This window comes from Brachionichthys hirsutus, unplaced genomic scaffold (assembly GCF_040956055.1).
Source record: "Brachionichthys hirsutus isolate HB-005 unplaced genomic scaffold, CSIRO-AGI_Bhir_v1 contig_812, whole genome shotgun sequence".
Classification (NCBI taxonomy): Eukaryota; Metazoa; Chordata; class Actinopteri; order Lophiiformes; family Brachionichthyidae; genus Brachionichthys; species Brachionichthys hirsutus.
This window is the reverse complement of record NW_027180600.1, coordinates 41,147-61,500: the sequence shown is the minus strand read 5'-3', so window position 1 is coordinate 61,500 and position 20,354 is coordinate 41,147. Positions and strand designations below refer to the sequence as shown.

At 43.4% G+C, this 20,354-nt stretch overlaps 1 protein-coding gene across 1 annotated transcript in view; it reads right to left on the bottom strand.

Moving 5' to 3' along the window:
* LOC137916116 (AT-rich interactive domain-containing protein 5B-like) overlaps positions 1-20,354 on the bottom strand; it is a 63,291-nt gene that overhangs the window by 2,861 nt on the left and 40,076 nt on the right. Inside the window, exons 5-9 of the mRNA XM_068759217.1 lie at positions 14,149-14,306; positions 12,923-13,178; positions 9,041-9,093; positions 7,856-7,953; positions 45-255 (exon numbers count right to left, since the gene is read on the bottom strand). Of these exons, the coding sequence (XP_068615318.1) occupies positions 45-255; positions 7,856-7,953; positions 9,041-9,093; positions 12,923-13,178; positions 14,149-14,306 (776 nt within the window). The remainder of the gene's footprint in view (positions 1-44; positions 256-7,855; positions 7,954-9,040; positions 9,094-12,922; positions 13,179-14,148; positions 14,307-20,354) is intronic.

Here is a 20,354-nt window from a genome sequence, read left to right as displayed (position 1 = left end):
TTCAGGGCGAGAAGGACTCCTGCTGAGAGACGCCCGTCACTGACCGGTGATGGTTCTTGTCCTTTCACGGTCTCCCCTCTGTCCTTTTTACTTTCTGGCTTGGGAGTGTTGATGCCTTTCAATTTTTTGGCCCCGGCTCCTTTGGCTTTGGCTCCTGAAGCCTTCTCCGGGCCAACCTCCTGCTTCCTTGGTTTGTTCAGTGGGAGGGGCTTGTCCTGCTCGCCGTTAGAGTGCCTCTCATAGGGAAGGAGGAGCCTGGGAAAGTAAGAGAGGAATGCAGATGAATTCGTGCTGTGATCATGTCACGTCATGTGTCTGAGGCAGAGCTACTAATTTAGCTTCAACACAGGCAAACAAAAGCTTTTTTGCCAACAACATCAATTTTAGATTGAAACGAACACACAACGGGTGTGGTGGGGGGGGGTGTTCAAAGCATACCACGTTGTTTCTTTTGGTTTCCACACCAAAGAGTTGAAAATACAATAAACTGCTGAAGCATTTTGTTCAGCAAAACCAAAAACGGCTGCAGGTGCAGCTTTGCCACAGTTAGGAGGAACATGAGTCACCTTTAAAAACCTCCTTGTTTCAATACCTGGAAACTATTAACAATCCTACTGTAATTAATCTCAGTTTGGGAAAATCCAAGTTCTCACTGGTGCCAAAGAGAAAGAGAAAGAGAGGGAGAGAGAGCGAAAGTGTGTGTGTGTGTGTGTGTTTATGAATAACCAGTTATGTCCTGCTGAGGCAGATCACATTTGGGTTTAGTTTAACCAAGAGACAAAAGAATGCCTGTCTGTTGTGCTTGTGGGCAGAAATGTCTGGCTAAATTGAAATCATATATTTAAAGGAGCCTCGTAGCATGCGATTATATATTACACTAATGTGATTGTTCACACATGGCCCTAAAACGGTTAAAGACATTAGAGCTGCACACTAATTTATAATATGTCTGTTTGACGTGACTAAATACAGAATAGCTGCATGTGATCCAATTTAATTAAATCCATAAGTGACAAGGAACATTCAACTTATTTCTGACTCGTGTTATTTCTTTTCAGAATACTCCCCCCCCCCCCCCCAAGTCAATCTTCTGTATTTGATGTCATAACTAATGTGATCATTAAGACCTGGATAGCATAACAACACCCATGTGTAAAATAAGGACATGAAGAAACCAGCAAGGGAAACTTTCAGACTTTTATTGCTCTGTGAAGAAAATGGAATTTGGCACTGGACCAGAAATAAGAAACACGGTGGAAGAGGAAAGCAAGAAAACTCAACGACTACAATGCTCCAGACTTCAACAAGATCCTCGGCACATCTCTCCAGGTCCTCTGTCAGTTTTTCAAATAACAATCCATAAAAAGAAAGACAGAAACAAGACTTTTTCAGTCACGAGAAAAAAAAAAAAAAAGTACGGTCTTCTCGTGTAACAACAAGAGATGGTTGCAGTATTCCTTTTAAGGGACATGGCAGTAAAACAAACAATGAATCAAGAGCTGTTTTGCCTCCTCATCAAAAGGAAGAAGGAAAAAAAAAGAAGCCTTGGAGAGTTCAAGAGGCTCTGTGGGATTTTTTTGTGTTATTTTTCCTCTGAACAAAAGTGCTGGCAGGGAAAGCGGCGAAACTACATTTCATACAGCTGGTCTGGCACCAGGCCCCAGGCCAAGAAAGGAAATGTACTATTAAATGTGACTTATTGGAAAGACAGAGAGCAAAGGGGTTGTGAAAGAGAAGAGGGGAAGAGAGCACAAAATAGACAGAGCAAAAGAGGGGATAATGGAACATTAATGAAGACCACAGATGATGCGGAATGAAAGAATGAAGAATCCTTAAACATTCCAGCAGTGGCGTTTATTACAAACAAGGAAGGGGCTCTCAGGCTTTCTATAATTAGAAATGATTGCACTGAAAAGACAGGCTGATTAAATGTTCCACTAACTGGAGCATTCAGTTTCTCCATATTCAGCATGTGCAAATGTCCACTTGCACGATGAGTACATACTGTGTGTGTTTCGATATGGTATATTGAGTATCACAGCTGACATCATTGTTGACTATCACAATGATCTGTGGGAAAGAGATGACTGCCTGGCCTGGGTCAGCTTTATGGAATGTCTATATGGGGTGGGGGTGGGGGCTGTGTGGTGGATAATGTATGAGCTGAGCCCAGGGAAATGACTGCAGCCTTAAATAGTTCCAAATGGAACGTTTAAGATGCCATGTGGGCCGAGAAAAGAAAAACAAGTCGTCAGAGCTATTTGCTCTGTTATGCTTAATACGCTATGAGAGGAAAATGATAGTCGATTAAAAGGTTTGTTTACAAAAGTTGGGTTTTCACTTCCAAGGTAAAACACCCGTCACAGTTTCATGTTGTAAATCATCATTAAATGAATGATGAAACAACGCTCGTCACGCCTTCGTCCGTTTCTAACCTTCTGTTAAAAGAGTGACGCCATAATAAACCTTCAAGCAGTGTGTACATAACTTAGTCACGGACGCGTCATATAGCACTCATAATAGCATACCATCACGTATAAGTACCCATTTCCTCTAAGGAAGGAGTGGAGCTTAGCAAGGGACATTAGCTGAGACTGTCAGGTGCAGTTCACGATGCCGGTCACTAGGGGGCGCGTTCTGCTCTCAGGCGTTTCCAGGAAGGAATTTTTTCATTACAGCAGGAGAGGCAACATTTTTATGAGGTCAATAAATACTTAACTTCCTCTCATGCCAATTTATCACTGGGCTTTTGTTTAAGCAGCCATTTTACATATTGATGATGACAAAAAAAAAAAATGCAGTAAAGCATTAAATAAATAAAATAACAAAAACCAGTATACATATAGACTTTTATGGTCATGTGTGTGTACATATATATACATATTTACACATACACACACACATATATGGTGCACATATACTGTACACACATTTATATATACACATACATACACAATAACACATAAATAATATAAAAACACAGAACTGTTAACTAAGCATGTCGATTGAAAAAACAAACCTTGGCACAAACAAGGTGGCTTTATCAGCAATGTGCTGCTCGTGTGTGTGTGCATGTGTGTGTGCGTGTGTGTGTGCGTGTGTGCGTGCGTGTGTGCGTGTGTTGTGTTACAGGAACAAGCAGTGTACAAGAATCCAAGAAATGCCTCAGTCACCAAATAATTGGAAAAAGCCCGCAGGCTGTTCCAGTTTAACAATTTCCCCCCCCTCCGTGCTGAAATTAATTTGAACTGGTGTTGTGTTAAGATCACAAGGGCAGTTCTATGCTTAAAAAAAAAAGAAAAAGAAACTATTTAAAGAGCCGGTAGACGAGCCTCGGGGACTGCAGAAAGATTTAGGGAAAAGAAAATAACTTACTTTCACAAGGCTGTGAGAATTTTTTTTTTTGTTAAAATCCATTCTAAATGCTGTGATTAAGCATCGTCACAGCAAAACAATAACTGCCAGAGAGAGAGAGAGACCAGATGCCAGCAGAGGGATAAACATTGCATTGCAGTCGATCCCTCTGCATTGGATTCATGCCTCAAACCCTCCCTTTTGTCTCAAAGCCAAACCACTTGAGGTGACCCTTATTCATGCAGCTCAAACGGGAGGGCAGGGCAGGAATGTATGAAAAACTTAAGTCCTTTGTCAAGATTGAAAATACCAGATTGAATATGACCTCTAGTGTTCCCCTAAGGGTTTGCTCTCATTAGCCGCTGCTGCAGCTCGCCGTAGCAGGTGTGAGCCTCGAGTGCTAACTCTTTCAAAAATAAATGTGCACTATTCTGCACCAACCTGCATTAATGTCTCAACACTTGGAGTGTGCAGCATATGCTCCACTTTGCCACCCGACCATCGGAAATCTCTGCAGGAACGCCATTAATTGAATTTGCTACACTGAACTAGTTATTAATCTCAGTGGACTTGAATAGATTCTCATACAGTCAATTGCCTGCCACACATCAGAGCCGTAATTTGAGATTTCTCATCGCCACTGGGGAGAGAAAGCTTGGACCTTTTGATTAAATTCCACGGGAAGAAATTGCCCAATATTGGGATTTGTTAGATTGCCGGCAAAAAAATATGTTTTTATCACCGAATGCTCAATGAAGCATTATGTCCTGGGGAAACCATCCAGCTCTCGGAGGTTAAAATAGCAGCCTGCTATTTTAGCGTGAAAAGAATATGCAGCTCTTTTGGCTGCATTCCCACCGGCGCTTCAGTCCACATTCAGCAGGAGAGTCACATCTATACAAAGAACTGGCTTTTGATGTGGACAGCATGTTGAGACATATTTATGGTGTGTTAAGGAATGCTGACAATGTGAAACAATGTTCTCATATTGCAACTTCCCCAGCTTTTTTTTATTTTTTTATTCATGCCCTTAATTTCTCAGTATTTAATTATTTACGTTTGTTTATTCGGATCTGGCTTTGTGTTTGTCTCCCAACCTGCTCCCTCAGATCTGGGAATAAAATGCAGGGAGGGTGATGCTCTCGCCCGCGGGCTTGTTTGTGTAACCCAATGATACCCTCCATTTAAGAACAAGAGTCAGAAGGAATTGGAATCTGCCTTTTGAGTTGTGTTATTAGAAAAGGCAAGCGTAAGTGTAACGCGCCGTATTTGATGTATCTGCAGTACATCAAGGGCAAAGCAGAGATACGCTGATGACAGCGAGATAGATACAGCAAAATAAAAAATAAAAAAAAAGATACGGCCGGCCTTTTTTCTCTCCTCCCAACCGTCTTTTGTAATTCTCGGTGTAAGGATTGCATCAAGGTTTCATAGTAATTACGAGTAGCAAAAGTATTTTTGTATCTGGAGAGCAGCTTTAGCGACTATAGGAGAACATCGATACCAGGAGGAATGAATAAAGGCTGAATCAATAAAACATCTAGTCGACTAAAATTGGAACAGGCGTGCATCTGTCTTTAAAAAAAAAAAAAGACAAAGAAAAGAAAAAAACACTCAAATATCTGCATGATCTGAGCCGGAGAATATTTCACAAACCTCAGACTCTACTCTGTACGGCACATCTGGCAAACATCTAATACTTTTAAGATGAAGTGAGCTAATCCAAAAGCCCTCATCTGCACTCTCCTCTGTTGCCCCAAAACCTCAGAGATCTTAAATAGCAAATTATTCTAAATAGTTTCTCTGTTGCCATGGATACCCCCTCCCCCCTCCCTCACAAACTCCCTCCCACACCCAAACCAACCCTGTCGTGCAATTACATTAGAGTGCCAAAGCATGGTGAGATATTAGAAATCTGTCACAGACCGAAATGAGCAGAGACTGTGAGATGTGATCATGTTTCTGTAACAAAAGATCATGTAGGAACCCGGGAAGTTTAAATATGTAGGAGCTGCTAAAAGGCGCTGACCTGTATAATGAAAGAAACAGCATGAAATGCAAGGCAGGCAGTTGGGGGGGGGGGGGCAGCACAGAGAAAATGGCACAGCACAGAAGCAAAAGGCAGTCTATTTCAAGGTTATTGATGCCATCTTTTTCATGACCTCATTTTTAATTCAGTGCGCTGGGGCCTGACAGCTAATCTCAGGAAACGGTTTAAATAAATATCATTAAAGCTTCCCCGTAGCTGCAGAAGCAGACCTTGGGCTCGGACACACTCCTGCATTGATTTCTCCCAGCGCGCTAATGAATGCACGCCGCCACTAAAAAACAGTAACTTTGGAAATGACAATTAGCCGAGGTTATCTCCTGCTCAATTCTGCTGTTGGAGCTCCATTACTCAGTGATTAGCGACTGCTCCTGGACAGCATAAGTACAAGCGATTACACTCCTGGCTTCATCTTTCACAATAACGTCTCCTAGGAAACTGCTTCATATGACTTTACCAGTTTGGCCAGAAAGGCATCGTGTGTATAATTCAAAACGAGAGCTGAATAGCGCCAGCGTTTACACAGGCATCCGATATTATCGGACTAATTTAAAGCAATTAAAAGCTGCAATATGATTATTTGTTTTCCTCTTCCTGCCGGTTTCGGACTCTTTATTTCCTGCTCTACTTTGGCCCGCCGAGACAAATCAGTTGCGGTCTTCCAGACAGGAGAGGCGGACGCGAGCGCCGGCCCTGGCTGTACACTGTACATTCCCTCCTTGTGAATTATATTTCTGCAGCACATTGAGTAATGATTAAAGGTGGAAACAAAGACGCCTCTGGGGAGCAAACACACACTTCATCGAACCTACAAACAGCCTCATTCATCATGCCGAGAGAATGGCCGTGTTTGCTGAGTTAATACAATGAAGCTAATTGCCCTCCAAGCAGCCCAAACACCAAGGCTCAGCTAAAATTATTCCCTGAATGGAAACCTGCTCAGCTTCAGCTGATCTCTCTCTCTCTCTCTCTCACGCACACACATCACCTCCCTCTCCATCAGTCTGATATTCACTGCAGTGTGTGGATACTATTGCTTTGTATTGATTCAGCATTATTTTCTCTAAGCTGTATCTCAGTGGCTTGAGAGCGGGAAAGGCCAGCGCAGCAGCAGCAGTCACACCTCAGCGCCTCCCACCTCGGAAACCATTCACACCTCACAAACAGACCAGACTGTTTTCAAAGATAAACAGTCTCTAAACAGGAATCCGAGACATATCATGTGTCTCTTGCGGTTAAAAAAAAAAAAAAAGAAGAAGAAGAAACGATATTGGGCCAGCTGTGTTGCGTCTATTATTAGGATGAGGAAACAAGGAGCTCTGCTGTGCATCAGCTCTGCCTTTAAAACAGCGGAAGCACAAAAAGCACCCTCAGCAGAACATTTAAAGGCACACTGTAAACTTGTGTACAAGCACAACACACCAAATGTTACACTCCTCACAACTATGGCTTCACATATTTCCTGGAAAGCCCCTCCAACCACCACTTCCTGTGCTTGCTATTTGCTTTCAGCATGCAATCTCGACACAATATGAAGCTCCCTCATATGGTACTGCCAGTGTATTATTGTATTGCTGACAGGTGTGAGTGTGTGAGTGCGTGTGTGTGAGAGAGAGCTGCACTGTTGCATGGCTCTGCAGCAGCCAGAGGGATGCAGAGAGGGTTGCTGGCCTGGAGGAATGTCCTGGCTCATGAGCGACTGCTTATCGCTCTCTTGTTGGGATGATTGCATTTGGCATTTGTTTAACCTTGGAGTAGTGTGCATGTGTGCATTTGTGTGATTGTGGCTGCGTGTGCGCAAGCAGTCGTGCACACGGCTCCCTCGGGATCATATCCATATGCTTGCTCTGGTTTGGTAATACCATCTGAGTGATTCTAATGTGGCGGTTTAAAATGCTGCAGTATCTGACTGAATGATTAGATGAATACATTAAAGTGGCGTTTTCAGATCTCGGATGCAGCTCTGCGTGCCTGCAATGAATATACAGAGGAAAGGGGGCTTATTTTATATGAGTATCCATGTAGGTCAGTTAATAATTCAAAACTTTACAGTCATTTTGAGCCTTTAAAGCCTTTTTTTTCTGGCTTGGAGGGAGTTTAATTGGTTCCTTAGTGCCGCAAATTTAATCAATTCCTGCTAAGACAACGGATCGGGCCCATAAGGCAGGCATTGCAAAACACTTAAAAAATTGAATGCCACAACAATGAGAGCGAAACAGTGGGGAGTGATTTGCAAAACTATTCTGCACATATATGTAAATGCTTTTGCTCCCCCCCACCCGAAAAAGGTCCATATTTGCCTTGTAGTGTCCCGATGTTATGAATAAAGCATTGTGAAATCCTATTCGATGCAGCTGTGGCGAAGCTCACCCACTTCAGGCAAGGCAAAACAGCTCTGTTCTTTCGCGTATAGCAATAACGTGTCGTATGTAGCGGCTGAGCACAATAACTCACCTCTCGTAGTGTCTCCTTGTACACGTGGCAGCGCTTGTGCTGCTGGGGTTCCCACCCAATTCATCATACACGTGCTTCCACTGTCTGCGGACGGTGATCTGGAGGGATGGATGGGAAGATGAAAAGTGAGCACACAAAGCGAAAAAGAAAGAGAGGCAAAGGATGACGGGGGGGGGGGGGTTGAAGGTCGATTGAGGGGATTTAATTTTTCTTTTTTATATAAATAAATAAGAGAAACAGGAGAAAAACATCCGCGGTTGACATCATCCTGAGTTCTTAGGGAGTTACTGAGTCACAATGTTCCAGTTATTGTATCATCAATGCTCAATTCACTCAAGTTCTGTTAACATTATGCAGCCAGTTGTTCCTGCTAGAAACCCTTATCCCGCAACGGATGACAGGCTGCAGCGCAAAACAAAAAACTCCAGGCTGCCGACAAAGCCTCGACATGAAACGTGAGATAATCAGCTGCAGATATGTGGGGGGGCTTAAAAAGGATATGAGCTGCCAATACAAGAGCTGCATCCTGTTTATGGTTTGATCTGGATGTCTGTTGGGATAATATAGCACCCGTTAGCTAATGAAGAAGGAGACGTGGGCAAAGTAACAGATAACTGAAGATCAAACACCGACTTTAGAAGGACGTCACACATGAATAAATAGCAGGTAAAGCTGCCAAGTTAAATACCTCCAACATAATTATCTCTGACTCACTCAGCGGGTGTGTGTTGTGCGTGTGCGTGTGTGTGTGTGTGTGTGCAAGCACAAAGGTTATGCACATTTCTTTGGGTACATGTGCATTTCTCCAACATGGGAAAAAATGAGCAATTGAACTAATTTCCTTGAGAACAGCGCAGAGCAGGGGAACATGTGTTTTCCACTTCTAGAGTTGTTTTTTTCTTTTCTCTTTAACAAAATGCCATAATTTTATTCTGCTGAATGTGTTTCTGAGCAAGAATTTCTCATTTGGGAAAGAAGCAAATGATCTCAAAGGGCAAAAGGAGGGCAGGACAAGAAAATACAAGGAAGACAGACTGGATGCAGGAGAAAGAGATAATAGAGGGAAAGACAAAAGGAGAGGGAAGGCATCAGGAGGAGGGGGGCAGAAAAGAGAGGGGGAGTGGAGGGTAGGGAGGGACCTGGACCAAAGAGATGGAATATCTTGCCACACATGTGAATACTTACCAATTCATATCCTCCGAGTTTCTGAGCAGCTTGAAACATGGTCCAAAGGTTGACTGAGAGAGACAGAAGACAAACAAGACAATCAGGAACGCTGGGAAAAGACTTAAGCTGAAACACATGACGTCATATAGAGTCCCTCACACCAGAGAAATACACTGGAGGAAGTATTTACATCATTGTTAAGTAAGAGGACTAAAACCAAAATGAATAAACAAGCCGTTATGAGTTTATGTTTAACTATGAGCAGTAAAACGCACTCGACGTAAAAAATAAATAACAAACACTCCCACGTGCAGAACAAGCTCTTTCACATTCATCAGATATTAAATGATCAGCTTACAGCACCAGCCTGCCGGTGGCATTTAAAAGGTGCAGCTGAAACAACACGTTTTATGAGCAGATACATTTCAATCTAAAGTTGCAAAGGAAGCAGTAACTATCGCTGTGAAGTGAGATTATATTCAACTTTATTATCAAAGCAGTCATTATGGATCAGTAGGACAAAACGCAGACAGACAGACAGACAGACAGACAGACAGACAGACTCAGCACATGCTCCATCCGGGCTGGGTGATTTGTTAGCCGTTAGCAGCAGCCTGCAGGCATGAATGAAAACATTTACGAGCATATAACACTTGGCAACATGCAAACATTTCTGTTTGAACTCATGCAAATTCATTTTCATTGATTTGCACATGCAAGCACACGTTGACAGGCCATATCAGAATACAAGCCCTGCGCAACATTTCCCTAAAAATAGCCTCTTGTGCTTTCAGAAACACTTGAAATGGCTGTCTATCTTTGCAGGAAAATATTTTTCACAAACAAAGAACCACAAGTTCATTGGGGGACATTTTGTGCCAATGACATTTGTATTTGCTTTCTGTAACATCATTGTTTAACATTTTTATATGAAAGCCTATAAAAGAAAAAAAAAAAGGAGGCCTCGCCTGGGGAGAAATCCATCAAAATTCAATCTGTGCGTACACAAAGCCTTGCATTTGTCAAAATGACATTTTCCTATCTACGCATTTGACAGCATTGATTTTCCCCCTTCCCTCCTCTCTGCAACTGTTGCCAATGAACGGGGTGAATAACAAAGGGAGCACGGTAGGCTTTTCTATTTGAACTATTGTGCTTTCTGATGGTAGGAACAGAATGATGGGGAATTTCACCAGCGCGTTATGCATCGACTGTAATTGAGACAATAGCACATGGGACAGCGAGCGAATGGAACAGATCAAGGAAATGAGCGAACAATTTATTTTCTTAATTCCCCTCTATTTGGTGGTGGGGGGGGGGCAATTATCGCCGAGATAAGGATGACAAAACAGGAACACAATGCAGCCTCAATGGCGCACCGATGGCATGGCAATTAGACAAGAAGGCTCAAAGAGGGAGACAAATTGGAAATGATGTTCCACAATATGTGATTGTGAGCAATGCAGTACAAAATACACACACACACACACACCTATACACCTTCAGCAGCAGCTATAGGGCAAAGTCAATATTAACCAAGTGATAAAAAGTAGAAGGGCAGCGGCCGACATGAATAAACTACTGCGTGAAAGTGTTTTCTCTCTCTCTCTCCTCTGCTGTTGGAATGAAACGGCCAAACACTTTTTTTTTGTCATTTCCTATGATTCAGGTGAGAGTGCATTCAGGCTGCATGAATGGGTTGACTGAAGTAATTCACACTCACATTTTCCTTTCACAAAACAGTCAATCATGGACTGTGGAACAGAACCATCCTGAAGCATTTCATATAGTAGGTGTAAGGCAATGACAAAAAATGTTTTACAGCTGAAGTCATTGGTTTATTGTTTAAAAAAAAAACTCTAAAACGCTTATAGATCTGTATTTCTGGCAGAAATACGAAATAAAATGACAAACATTCTTTTGATCCAGCTTCTCAAATGTGAAAAATGTTGTTTCAACTTATCTTTTTACTAAAGGAAGCCACCATTATTTATGAGTTTTCAAAAACTACACAAATGGCTGAAAAGTAAAACAATAACAACGATTATTTGCGCTAAGAAATCTGAAGGTTGCTATTTGAGTTTGCTGCTACTCAGATGTAAAGATCTGCTGGGTTTCTTTCAGTAAACTGAATATCTTGTAATCATTATAGGTCTCAGGGGTCCAAAATAAATCTTTGTTTTACGGCTGCAAGCCCCGAAGTGTAACATCAATTCTTCAAGCAAACAAATGGAAGCCGTGCCAAAAGCGACCAAATGACTGTCTGAATATATGTTACGAGCCGTTTAAGGTTAACATCTCTTCTTCTGGGCCGCCGTGATTTCAGCGATACCAACAAGATAACCCTCCGCGGCTCGGCGATGAGATTACTGTGCAGCGTTTTCGTGGCCAGGCCAACAACAATGCGAGCTTGAGTCCGGTAAATCATTCAACCATCTGTTGCTTTGTTTAACTCCAGATAACTCAAAAAGATTATTTCTCAAACAAAACCAAAGTGACACACATTCATCTCCTGTGGGAAAGCAAATTCTTTTATATTCAAATGCATTCGTGGCCAGTTTTGTGCTGCCCCCCCCCTCCTTACATGCTGATGTGAGCTTGCTGCCAAGGACGAACTTTAAACAGCATGATTTCCCCATTAATGAGGGCCTTGCTTATGATGTGTCTGGTTTTGGGATCCAAAGCATGCTCTGTATGTAAAGCAGTCGGCACGTGGACCTCGACTTCAGGCCGGGTTCAAGCGGAGAAACGGCGACTGAACACAACACGTTGGCCGTGAAACTCTTTACTCTCTCGCTCCCGCTCTCTTTCGCCGTCAACCACAATGACCTATTTAAGCAGCAACATGTCTGCAGTCAAGATGAAAGGATTGTCAGAATACCGTGGTGCGTTTAGTGAGTGGAGGATACCAGAGCTTTATCTTCATGTAAGAGCCGAGAGGAACGGCGTTTACTGTGCCATAAACCGTCGGCGTTAAATTCAATACATCTCTGTCTCTCTCTGGTCTCATTAATTTGCTGCACTGCTATGTTACGGCCAAATCCTTCCTCGGCTTGTTTGACATGAATGCAAATGTGACTCCCTTCCTTGAGTACAGGAGTGAGAGAGAGAGAGAAATGCATTTTAAAAAGCACAATTTGAGATGAGAGCCTGCATTTCCATGCGCGTCGCCCCCAGATCAAACGCATAAAACAAATGCAAGCCTTCGCTTCCAAGAGACCGCCGCTCGCCCCTTTTTGATGTTTACGTGCGAGATTCTCCTCGTCGTGCCGTGCACAGAGTGCAAGCTAAGCGCCCCGACCTACATTAGAAATCCTTTATCTCAGGCGGACGTGTTTCCCATGCATGTAAAAGTTTCTGCGCGGCTCTTAGAGGACGTTCTTGGCCTTCACAGGAAGCAGCGCTGACAGGAGTGAGTAGATATTCTCTCCAAATGTGCTCTGACAGCGAGCCTCCCGGGCATTCAGCAAACCGCTAGATGAGATTTTTCACACAGACAATTATACCTTTAGATTATTATTGCGGCAGATTGTGTTGCTTTTCAACTGCTGTGTAATTTGGGGACTTCGGCAGTGTTTATTCTGGCCCTGATTTCAACTACTGGCTTCTCTTCTGGCAACAATGGGGAGGACTGGGGGGGGGGGGGGGGGGATAACATGGTCAGAGGTGCTTATTAATTAAAATCCACTCTGATTAAAATCCTCCCTGTGTGGTTTTCAATGACTTGTAGAACTTCCAGAGCGCCGTTTGAATCGGATATCTGAAATGCAATAGGAAACACGGGCCTCTGTTTCTTCTCTGCAGCACAAGTGTGTTGACATGATGCAGCAGCCAAGCTATCCATGCAGACTTTAGCTTTGTTGCCAGGGAGGGAATAAGAGGACGAGGTGTCCTACTCACTCTGTTTGAAGCCGAGGAAGGGGATCCTCTCTATGGCCGTGTCTCTTTCTTTCATGTACTTGTAGAGGTCTACTAAGAAAGCCTGCTCCTCTGCTCTGCTGTCCTCTGGCGTGTCCTCCTCTGTCGTGTCCTCCTTCTCCTTCTCCTTCCCTCTCTCCTTCTCCTCAGACGAGGGCTTCTTGCCGAGGCCGTTGGCCCTGTGTTTGGCCGTTGTGGTTATTTTTCCATTGGGTACGGCTTTGCAATTGGGCTTGACCTGCCAGGAGAGATCGTCAAAACCGTCACTGGGTGCAGCTTCAGATGAAGAGCGAAGCCAGCAACAGAGCATCACTCGAATGATGTCAGACTGGATGAACTTTATTTTGATTCGAGCACAAACGAGTGTTCCTGCAGGCCCCATTGATTATCAATGGAGCAGCTCTCGTTGCCATCGCAGGCTACGCACATATTAGTCTGACCCATTGAGAGAGAATTGCTAATATTGATTCAACCGTCCAAGGTCATGGGAGTAACAGCCATGGAAGGGCTTTTAGGGTAACTATTTCCTTCACTTTCAATATTACACACTAATAGAATAAAACTAATAGAATAAAATAGAAGGATTGCAAAATCGATCGAAGTCGCACTCCGAAGGATGCAACGATTTGACTTCTTTCTACTGCAAATGTAAATTCTTCTCCTTCAGGTAACACGGCGACCCGAGTGGTTCTTCCATTGTCACAATGATCCTGATGGAAAGATGGAGTGGAAACAAAGTGAAAACAGCTTGTACTTGTTTAAATGATTATCAGCAGGCTGAAGAGAAAAGACACATAGTCAAAGGGAGTGCTGCGACATAGCTACGCTGTCATGACTGATTTATCCATATAATAGATTACACTCGCAGCACCAAGCTCTGCCAGAGCAGCTCAGTTTCCCCGTTATGTCATGGTTACGTTATGGTTTGAGCCTCAAAATACCCGAGTCATGAAAAGTCCAACAAACATGAACCTAAATCTGCAACTGACAAACATACAAAGGAAATGATGACAATATTATCAAATGAAAATAAATTACTGATGAAAGAGAAAACATTTAGCAGAAAAATATATTGGATAATCCATTCAAGCAATTTTCACATGAGAAAAAAAAAAAGTCTCATTACGGTACTTATAAACATTTACATAATTCACTTACAGATTCTCATTACGGTCATTAATCATCTTTTTTTATTTGTATTTTTTTACCTTGCTGCTAATCTTGCTCTCTGGGGTACACGGGTCCTGTGCCAGCACCGCCGTCGACCCCTGCGTCGACCCCGACGACCCCTGGGCCGGACCCTGGGAGTCCCTCCTCTGAGAGATAGACAGCTTTTTCTTCCGAGGTCGTCCCTTCAGGTTTGGAGCTGAAGGAAAGGAAACGGCGACAATGAGAACGTCGCTTTCAAAACGGAGACACTCCTGAAGCCCTGCTGGATAAAATCTCTACTTTCACGACTTGAATAACAGAGAGACTGAAGCATTTGTAGACGAAAATAAATTCCCTTTATCGCAGCTTGAGAGGACGAAGCTACATGACAGGAACAATCAAGAGAGGAATTTCACAGTCCTGCTAGCCTGTAGCTAGTTATTTTTAAATTTGATCCGTGCAACATGGCTCTGAATGCTGGTAAACCCGACAATCGAGTTCTTCCTCAGCCCAACAGAGCAACTCTATTTCCATTCGGACAGATATACTTTCAGATGAGGGTCTCGTAGCTGTGAAACCGTTAGAATAATAATCTGAATGACAGATGTGGATTAACCCCTGAGCCCACAAGAAGGGAGATATTTTAAACAAAACTGTTTGTGCCGAGCGATATATATTCAATGCAGCTGCTCGGAGTCAACGCACGGATGTGTTGGTAACCACAGCAACAGATTTAATAATGGCTGCCTTTCTCTTATTTCTCATAGCAGGACTTCCACAGTTATCACCCCATTATCGGAATCATAAAGAATTACGTTTACTGTAAAGCGCGTCAGACGTGCCGATGGCCGTGGCTCTGTTTCCCTGTTTAGTCTTCTCACGTCTCTTCAAGTCGAACGCCGTTAATTCAAACCACATGAACCTGCCTGATAGGAGCTCTTTGTTTGAAAGTCTGGCCGATATAATTGCTCGGCTCACATTACGCACACAATAAAGTATTTAAGTCCTTTGTACGCCCACATTTAAGTCAACCTGCGAACGCAATGTAACTTCTTGGCGCGGGGGCCTCGCCTCCACGCAGCAACACAAACAGAGATAAGCTCAATGGAGAGCGAGTGCTTCAAATAATCCGAGTGCAGTCACATATTTTACAGCGTCAACATTCTTGCTTTCCATTCGCACTGACAATTAAATCACATCCAAGGCTGTTCGCTGCCAAGAACACTGTGTTATTATTTTTTTTGTCAGATCAAATTCCCATCAAGAAAATGTTACAATAACGCCAGAGCAGAATAAAACAAAGAGGCAGTCATTAAAAAAAAAGGGTAAACCCATCACTTCATGGTGCTATTTTCACAACCGTGGCGACGCTGTGGAGAAACAGCATGTGGAAAATTCCAAGGGCATTTTGTTGTGCATTTGTCATCCTCTTCGGCAATAGAAAAACACGTTTTCAGCGCTGTAATCTCGAGTTAGAAAGCACTGGGTGTGTTTCTTCTTTCGATGTTTTCACATTCTGCGGCTCTCACTGCCTCCTTCAGTCTGCAGATGACTCATTAAATGATGGACAAAGACAGAGAACAAAAACAGAAATCAGCCCCTGAATGCATCGTGCGACGGCAAGCCGATTTGTGATGTCTGGAATTGTGTTTAAAACAATCGAGTGCAAACTCTCGTTGAGGGGATCAAATCTGAAGAAGAGACAATGAATGCAAAATGAAGATGACGATGACAAAAGCGTGGAGATTCATCCTTTAAACACACGTGACATCATTTCAAAGAACGTCACGTAGGTCTGAGTGAGGTCACACTCTCAGTGCGGGTCTGTTTTCAGTCAAATCACAAAGCCCCCCCCCCCCCCCCCCCGACTATCCACTCGGAGTTACATAACAGGCCTGTCTGTTTACATTTTTCATCAGGTCAAACACCGCTGTGTAAGAGAAAGCTGCAGCAAAGCTTAGACTCATTGACTTATTGACAGAGGACGATCCGAACGCACTTCAGCCGCCTCGGCAGAAGAAGCTTCCAATCGGGGTTAAACTGTGCGTCCGCACCTTTTCAGAAAACGCACACAAGCGGACCCACAAGGTCAACCAAGCGGCGTTTCTCTGCGGCAGAAGTTGTTGCAGAACTGCTGATCTGCTCCGCTGCATAAAGGAGGCGTCATCAGCTTCAGTATAACACAAAGGAAATCAAACGTACTCTGACTCCGTGCAGATCGGTTTTCTAGAGTGGGAACATGAACGTCTCTACAGTCTGTAACATAAAAATAAAAAGGCATCATTGTTGAGCTTCACAGCACGGGGGGGATATTTTTACCCATCTGTGGCTATGAAGTGTTTTTGTCACCACACTTGCAAAGAAAGAGATAATTACATTATACATGTTCCCTGGCTGTGCTTTAAAAATGGTCTGTGTCTCGGCCTGTGGTTTCTGCTGATCCGGGTCATTGACACGACTTGGACTCGTGCCTTGGAGAGACCCGCAGGACTCTTTTCCGTCTCTTTCACAAAGCTCAGAAGGCAATAACACACACATATTCCGCTAAGACCGACAACAAATACACAACATTTGCAGACACACAGGTAAGGAACCCACCGAGTCACGGAAGCGGCTTCAGCGGCGAGACGCAAACCCTAACGACCTCATCTCTCTCGGCTCCACGCCGCTCCGACATGGCTTTGTCAAACAATTTCTCACCTCTCAAATTCAATTTAATGCGACCCTAATAGCGCCGTTTCACTGCCGTTCGGTTAATGTCAATGATAATGAAAATTCATTAGGGAAAGCCGTGGAAGACTTTTGATGGTTCTATGCATCAACAGACTGGAGCCACAGGGAACCACAATAAAACCGAGCGATTGATTGAGAGGCTGCTGGGAACGGAGAGACGCATCGGCCGACTGGAGAATTCAACTGCTCCCAAAAAATGACTGAAGAAAAAACTCAATATCTGCATGTGTTCACATTAAGCCAGTCTCTTTAAAAGCGTGGCGGATTGAAACGTCCTCATTAAAATCTGACGCTCAACCGACGGCTCTGACGGCATTTTATTTATGTTTTTTTTGTATTTCATAAAAAGCAAAATGAAAAGCTCTGAATCAAAGATAATTCTTTGAAGGAGGCAACTCTAATCACAACTACAGATGGGAGCTGAGGCCCTCTATTTTAGCCCCGCTAGTAGAAAGGGTCAAAGGTCAGCCGGTCCGGCTGAAAGAAACCTTCTCCATTCCTCAGACGTGGTTTTCTCCTGACGGACACAGATTGCTGGTACGCGCAATCCAACACTCGTAAAATGTTAGCATGCAGCTCAAAGCAGCATCCACCATCTATCTCAAGTGTACACAAGTTTTTTTATATATATTTCTTTTCATCTTCTTTGTAATCTCCTCAGCCGTGATATTATAGAAATGAGTAGCGAGGCTGTTATGAAGGTTAATAATTGAAAGTTGCAGAGAAATAAACATTTACAGCTCAAATAGTTAAGCAAAGTCAAATATGTACAAGGCAGCTTCACTCTGACTCTTAATTCTGAAGATTAATTTCAACTTCCTCTCACCAATATGAGGTCAAACAGAGTCAGGAATAAAGAGGAGGAGGAGGAAGGCATGGTTGGAACAAGAACTGGTGGGTAAAAACATGTTTTGACATATTTTGTCATCTCACTTGGTTGCAAATTCACCCAAGTCTTGACACCCACTCAGCAATTATCAGCATGGCCTACAGCCAAAGCTAACATTTATGTTGAAATACATGGCTGTGTCGGTACAGTGCGTAACGTCCCCCAGGACAGAGTACAAGTAGTATTAGTATTTATAATTTACAATCTGTAAAAACAGCAAATAGCTTACTGCGATTAAACATCTATTTTAGTTGTGACATGTGGGACATAATACACGGCAGAAATGAGCCCAAACCACGACTTTAAAGAAAACACAACTGAAGTTGTTTATGCGTCACGGATTGACCGGAATTCTCCAAAGACTGATTCACTCAGTTGCTCCTTAAAAAGTAACAGAGGACAGACGCAGACGACTGGAAGGATGTTTAACCAATCGCAGAGACGAGACCTGAAATAAAGCTTCAGGACGGATATGTATCTGCACAGGCGAGAAGGAGCCCTCCCCTGGGACGGATTTGTAAATGAAACTTTACCCGTGAACACGCCCACGCAGAGACAATGAAGGTTGCTCGGGTCTGGCGGACTGGGTTACAAGCGGTGCGTTGGAAATTTACAAGCAGCCATAAAATAAGGACCCATGACAAGACCGTATTTGAAGTATGTAAGCAGAGAGCAGATGCATTTCTGAAAAGAAGAGAGCTCAGTGGTGAAGCAACAGAAAACAGAAGTGGAGTTGAGTCACCGAAATTAGAATGGAATAGAATAAAAACAGGATTAAACAGAGCATGATTCACGATACAAACGATTCATGGGGGAGCAGTCTGAATGTCAAGCAAATAAAAGCCACGGAATGGACTGGTGAATCGACTCCGACACATACTGACACAGAATCGTCTGCGAAACAAGACCCAGACTTCAATCTGTACAGCAGAGGGAGGTAAAAGCGGCGTCAGTGAAGGGGGTCGCACACTTTCAATGTTTGAACTCTGAAGCAGCAGCAGAGACCCGAGACAGGTGATGCAGCGCTTTCACTTTAAATCGGCGACTCGGGTGTCGGAGAGATTTCAGACAAAACGTGGTGGAGGAGTGGCCAGAAATAAAGACGCAAGCTCTTTGACTGACGCCAAGGAGCATTCAACTGTTTTACAAGCTCATTTCCTGCTTTGGAGAGAAAAATGCATTTAGGTCAGAAATCAAATCAAGGAAATAAAATGCAGAATGTAGTATTATATTGCGATTTGTAAAAAACTTCCCCTTAAAATAACGCAAACTCCTATCAACTACTAAAATCCAGAGAGAACAGAGAAAAGACATCATAACAACGTTGATAAGCATCAACTGCCTTGGTTTGAATTCTAATCAGTCTCGGATATGACTGGAGGGGAATTCTGACAGCTGAACGTTGCGACCGTTGTGATTGCGGCTCATGATAACTCGGCACACGCCACCTCCGTCCCAGTCACAAAACCAAACTCCATGCTAACGGTGGCGTTCGTAATGCTCAATCCACAGTAGCCTTACATATGGAATAAATGAACCATGAGTCAGTTTTTCTACAGAGAGGACATGCGGCCATTATTGTTGTTTGCTGAAGGTTAAAGCCTCCCCGTGGAGCCTTCTAATAGAACTACGGAGCCATCCTTTCATGACTCTGCTCCCCACTTTGCTTGCCGGTGATGCTGCATGCCCTCCTAATGTAGTCTCTAACGATTACATTTGGTGGTGATAGGCCAGAGAATGCAACAGCACATCAGTGAAGGTGAGGAACAAAGGCACAAGTAGAAAACAGTTGCTGCAGACTGCGGCCACCGTTTTATTTCACACACAGACATCAGCCATTTTTTACTCCTCCACATCTGACAGCAGCGATATTCCTCTGTTCCTGCGCTCCAGGCGCGTTTCTATACAGAGTCGTCTGAGACCGAGAGCAAAAAAAAAAAAAAAAAACATGACAAAAAATATTTTAATGAAACATGTACTTAACGCATTTCTATGAGCGCAAACCATCAGATATTACACACTGCACCCACGGAGTGAGACGGAGTGTGTGGGTGGACAGAGTACATTAGTGTCTCAAAATTACACAGACGGATATCATCGATGATAAAGCAGCAAATATTTCGCCGCAGATTGTGAGCGGTGTGTGTGTGTGTGTGTGTGTGTGTGTGTGGCATCAGATCGACCTCAGCTGCATTTACCATCAGTAAATACTGCGTTTTTATTATTGCCATTGTTCTCACCTGTGAATGCAACTGCAACGGTTTTTCTGACTGCTCTGTCTGAATCTAATTGAGACGGCTTTTGGCTCCTTCTTGGGCATGAATACTGGTTATTGTTGTTACACTAATATGCTATGCCTGGCTTTCAACAACAACAACAACCTTTCATTCCAACGTAAGAGAAGGGAAAGACTCACAGAGAGTGACTGGCAGCAGCGATGATTGTTCACCTGTGTGTTTGACAGGTTGATGTTTAACACCCACGCGTTATGTGAGTATAACCTGAGCAAATGGCAGGGATGAAAGTGTTTTTTTTTTTACTAACAGAGCTCAGACAAAGGTACCAGTGAGGTGCAGCTGACTCATCCCCGCATCATCAACAGCTTCTTGTAAATAGCCCTTTCATTCTAGACACACAGCAACT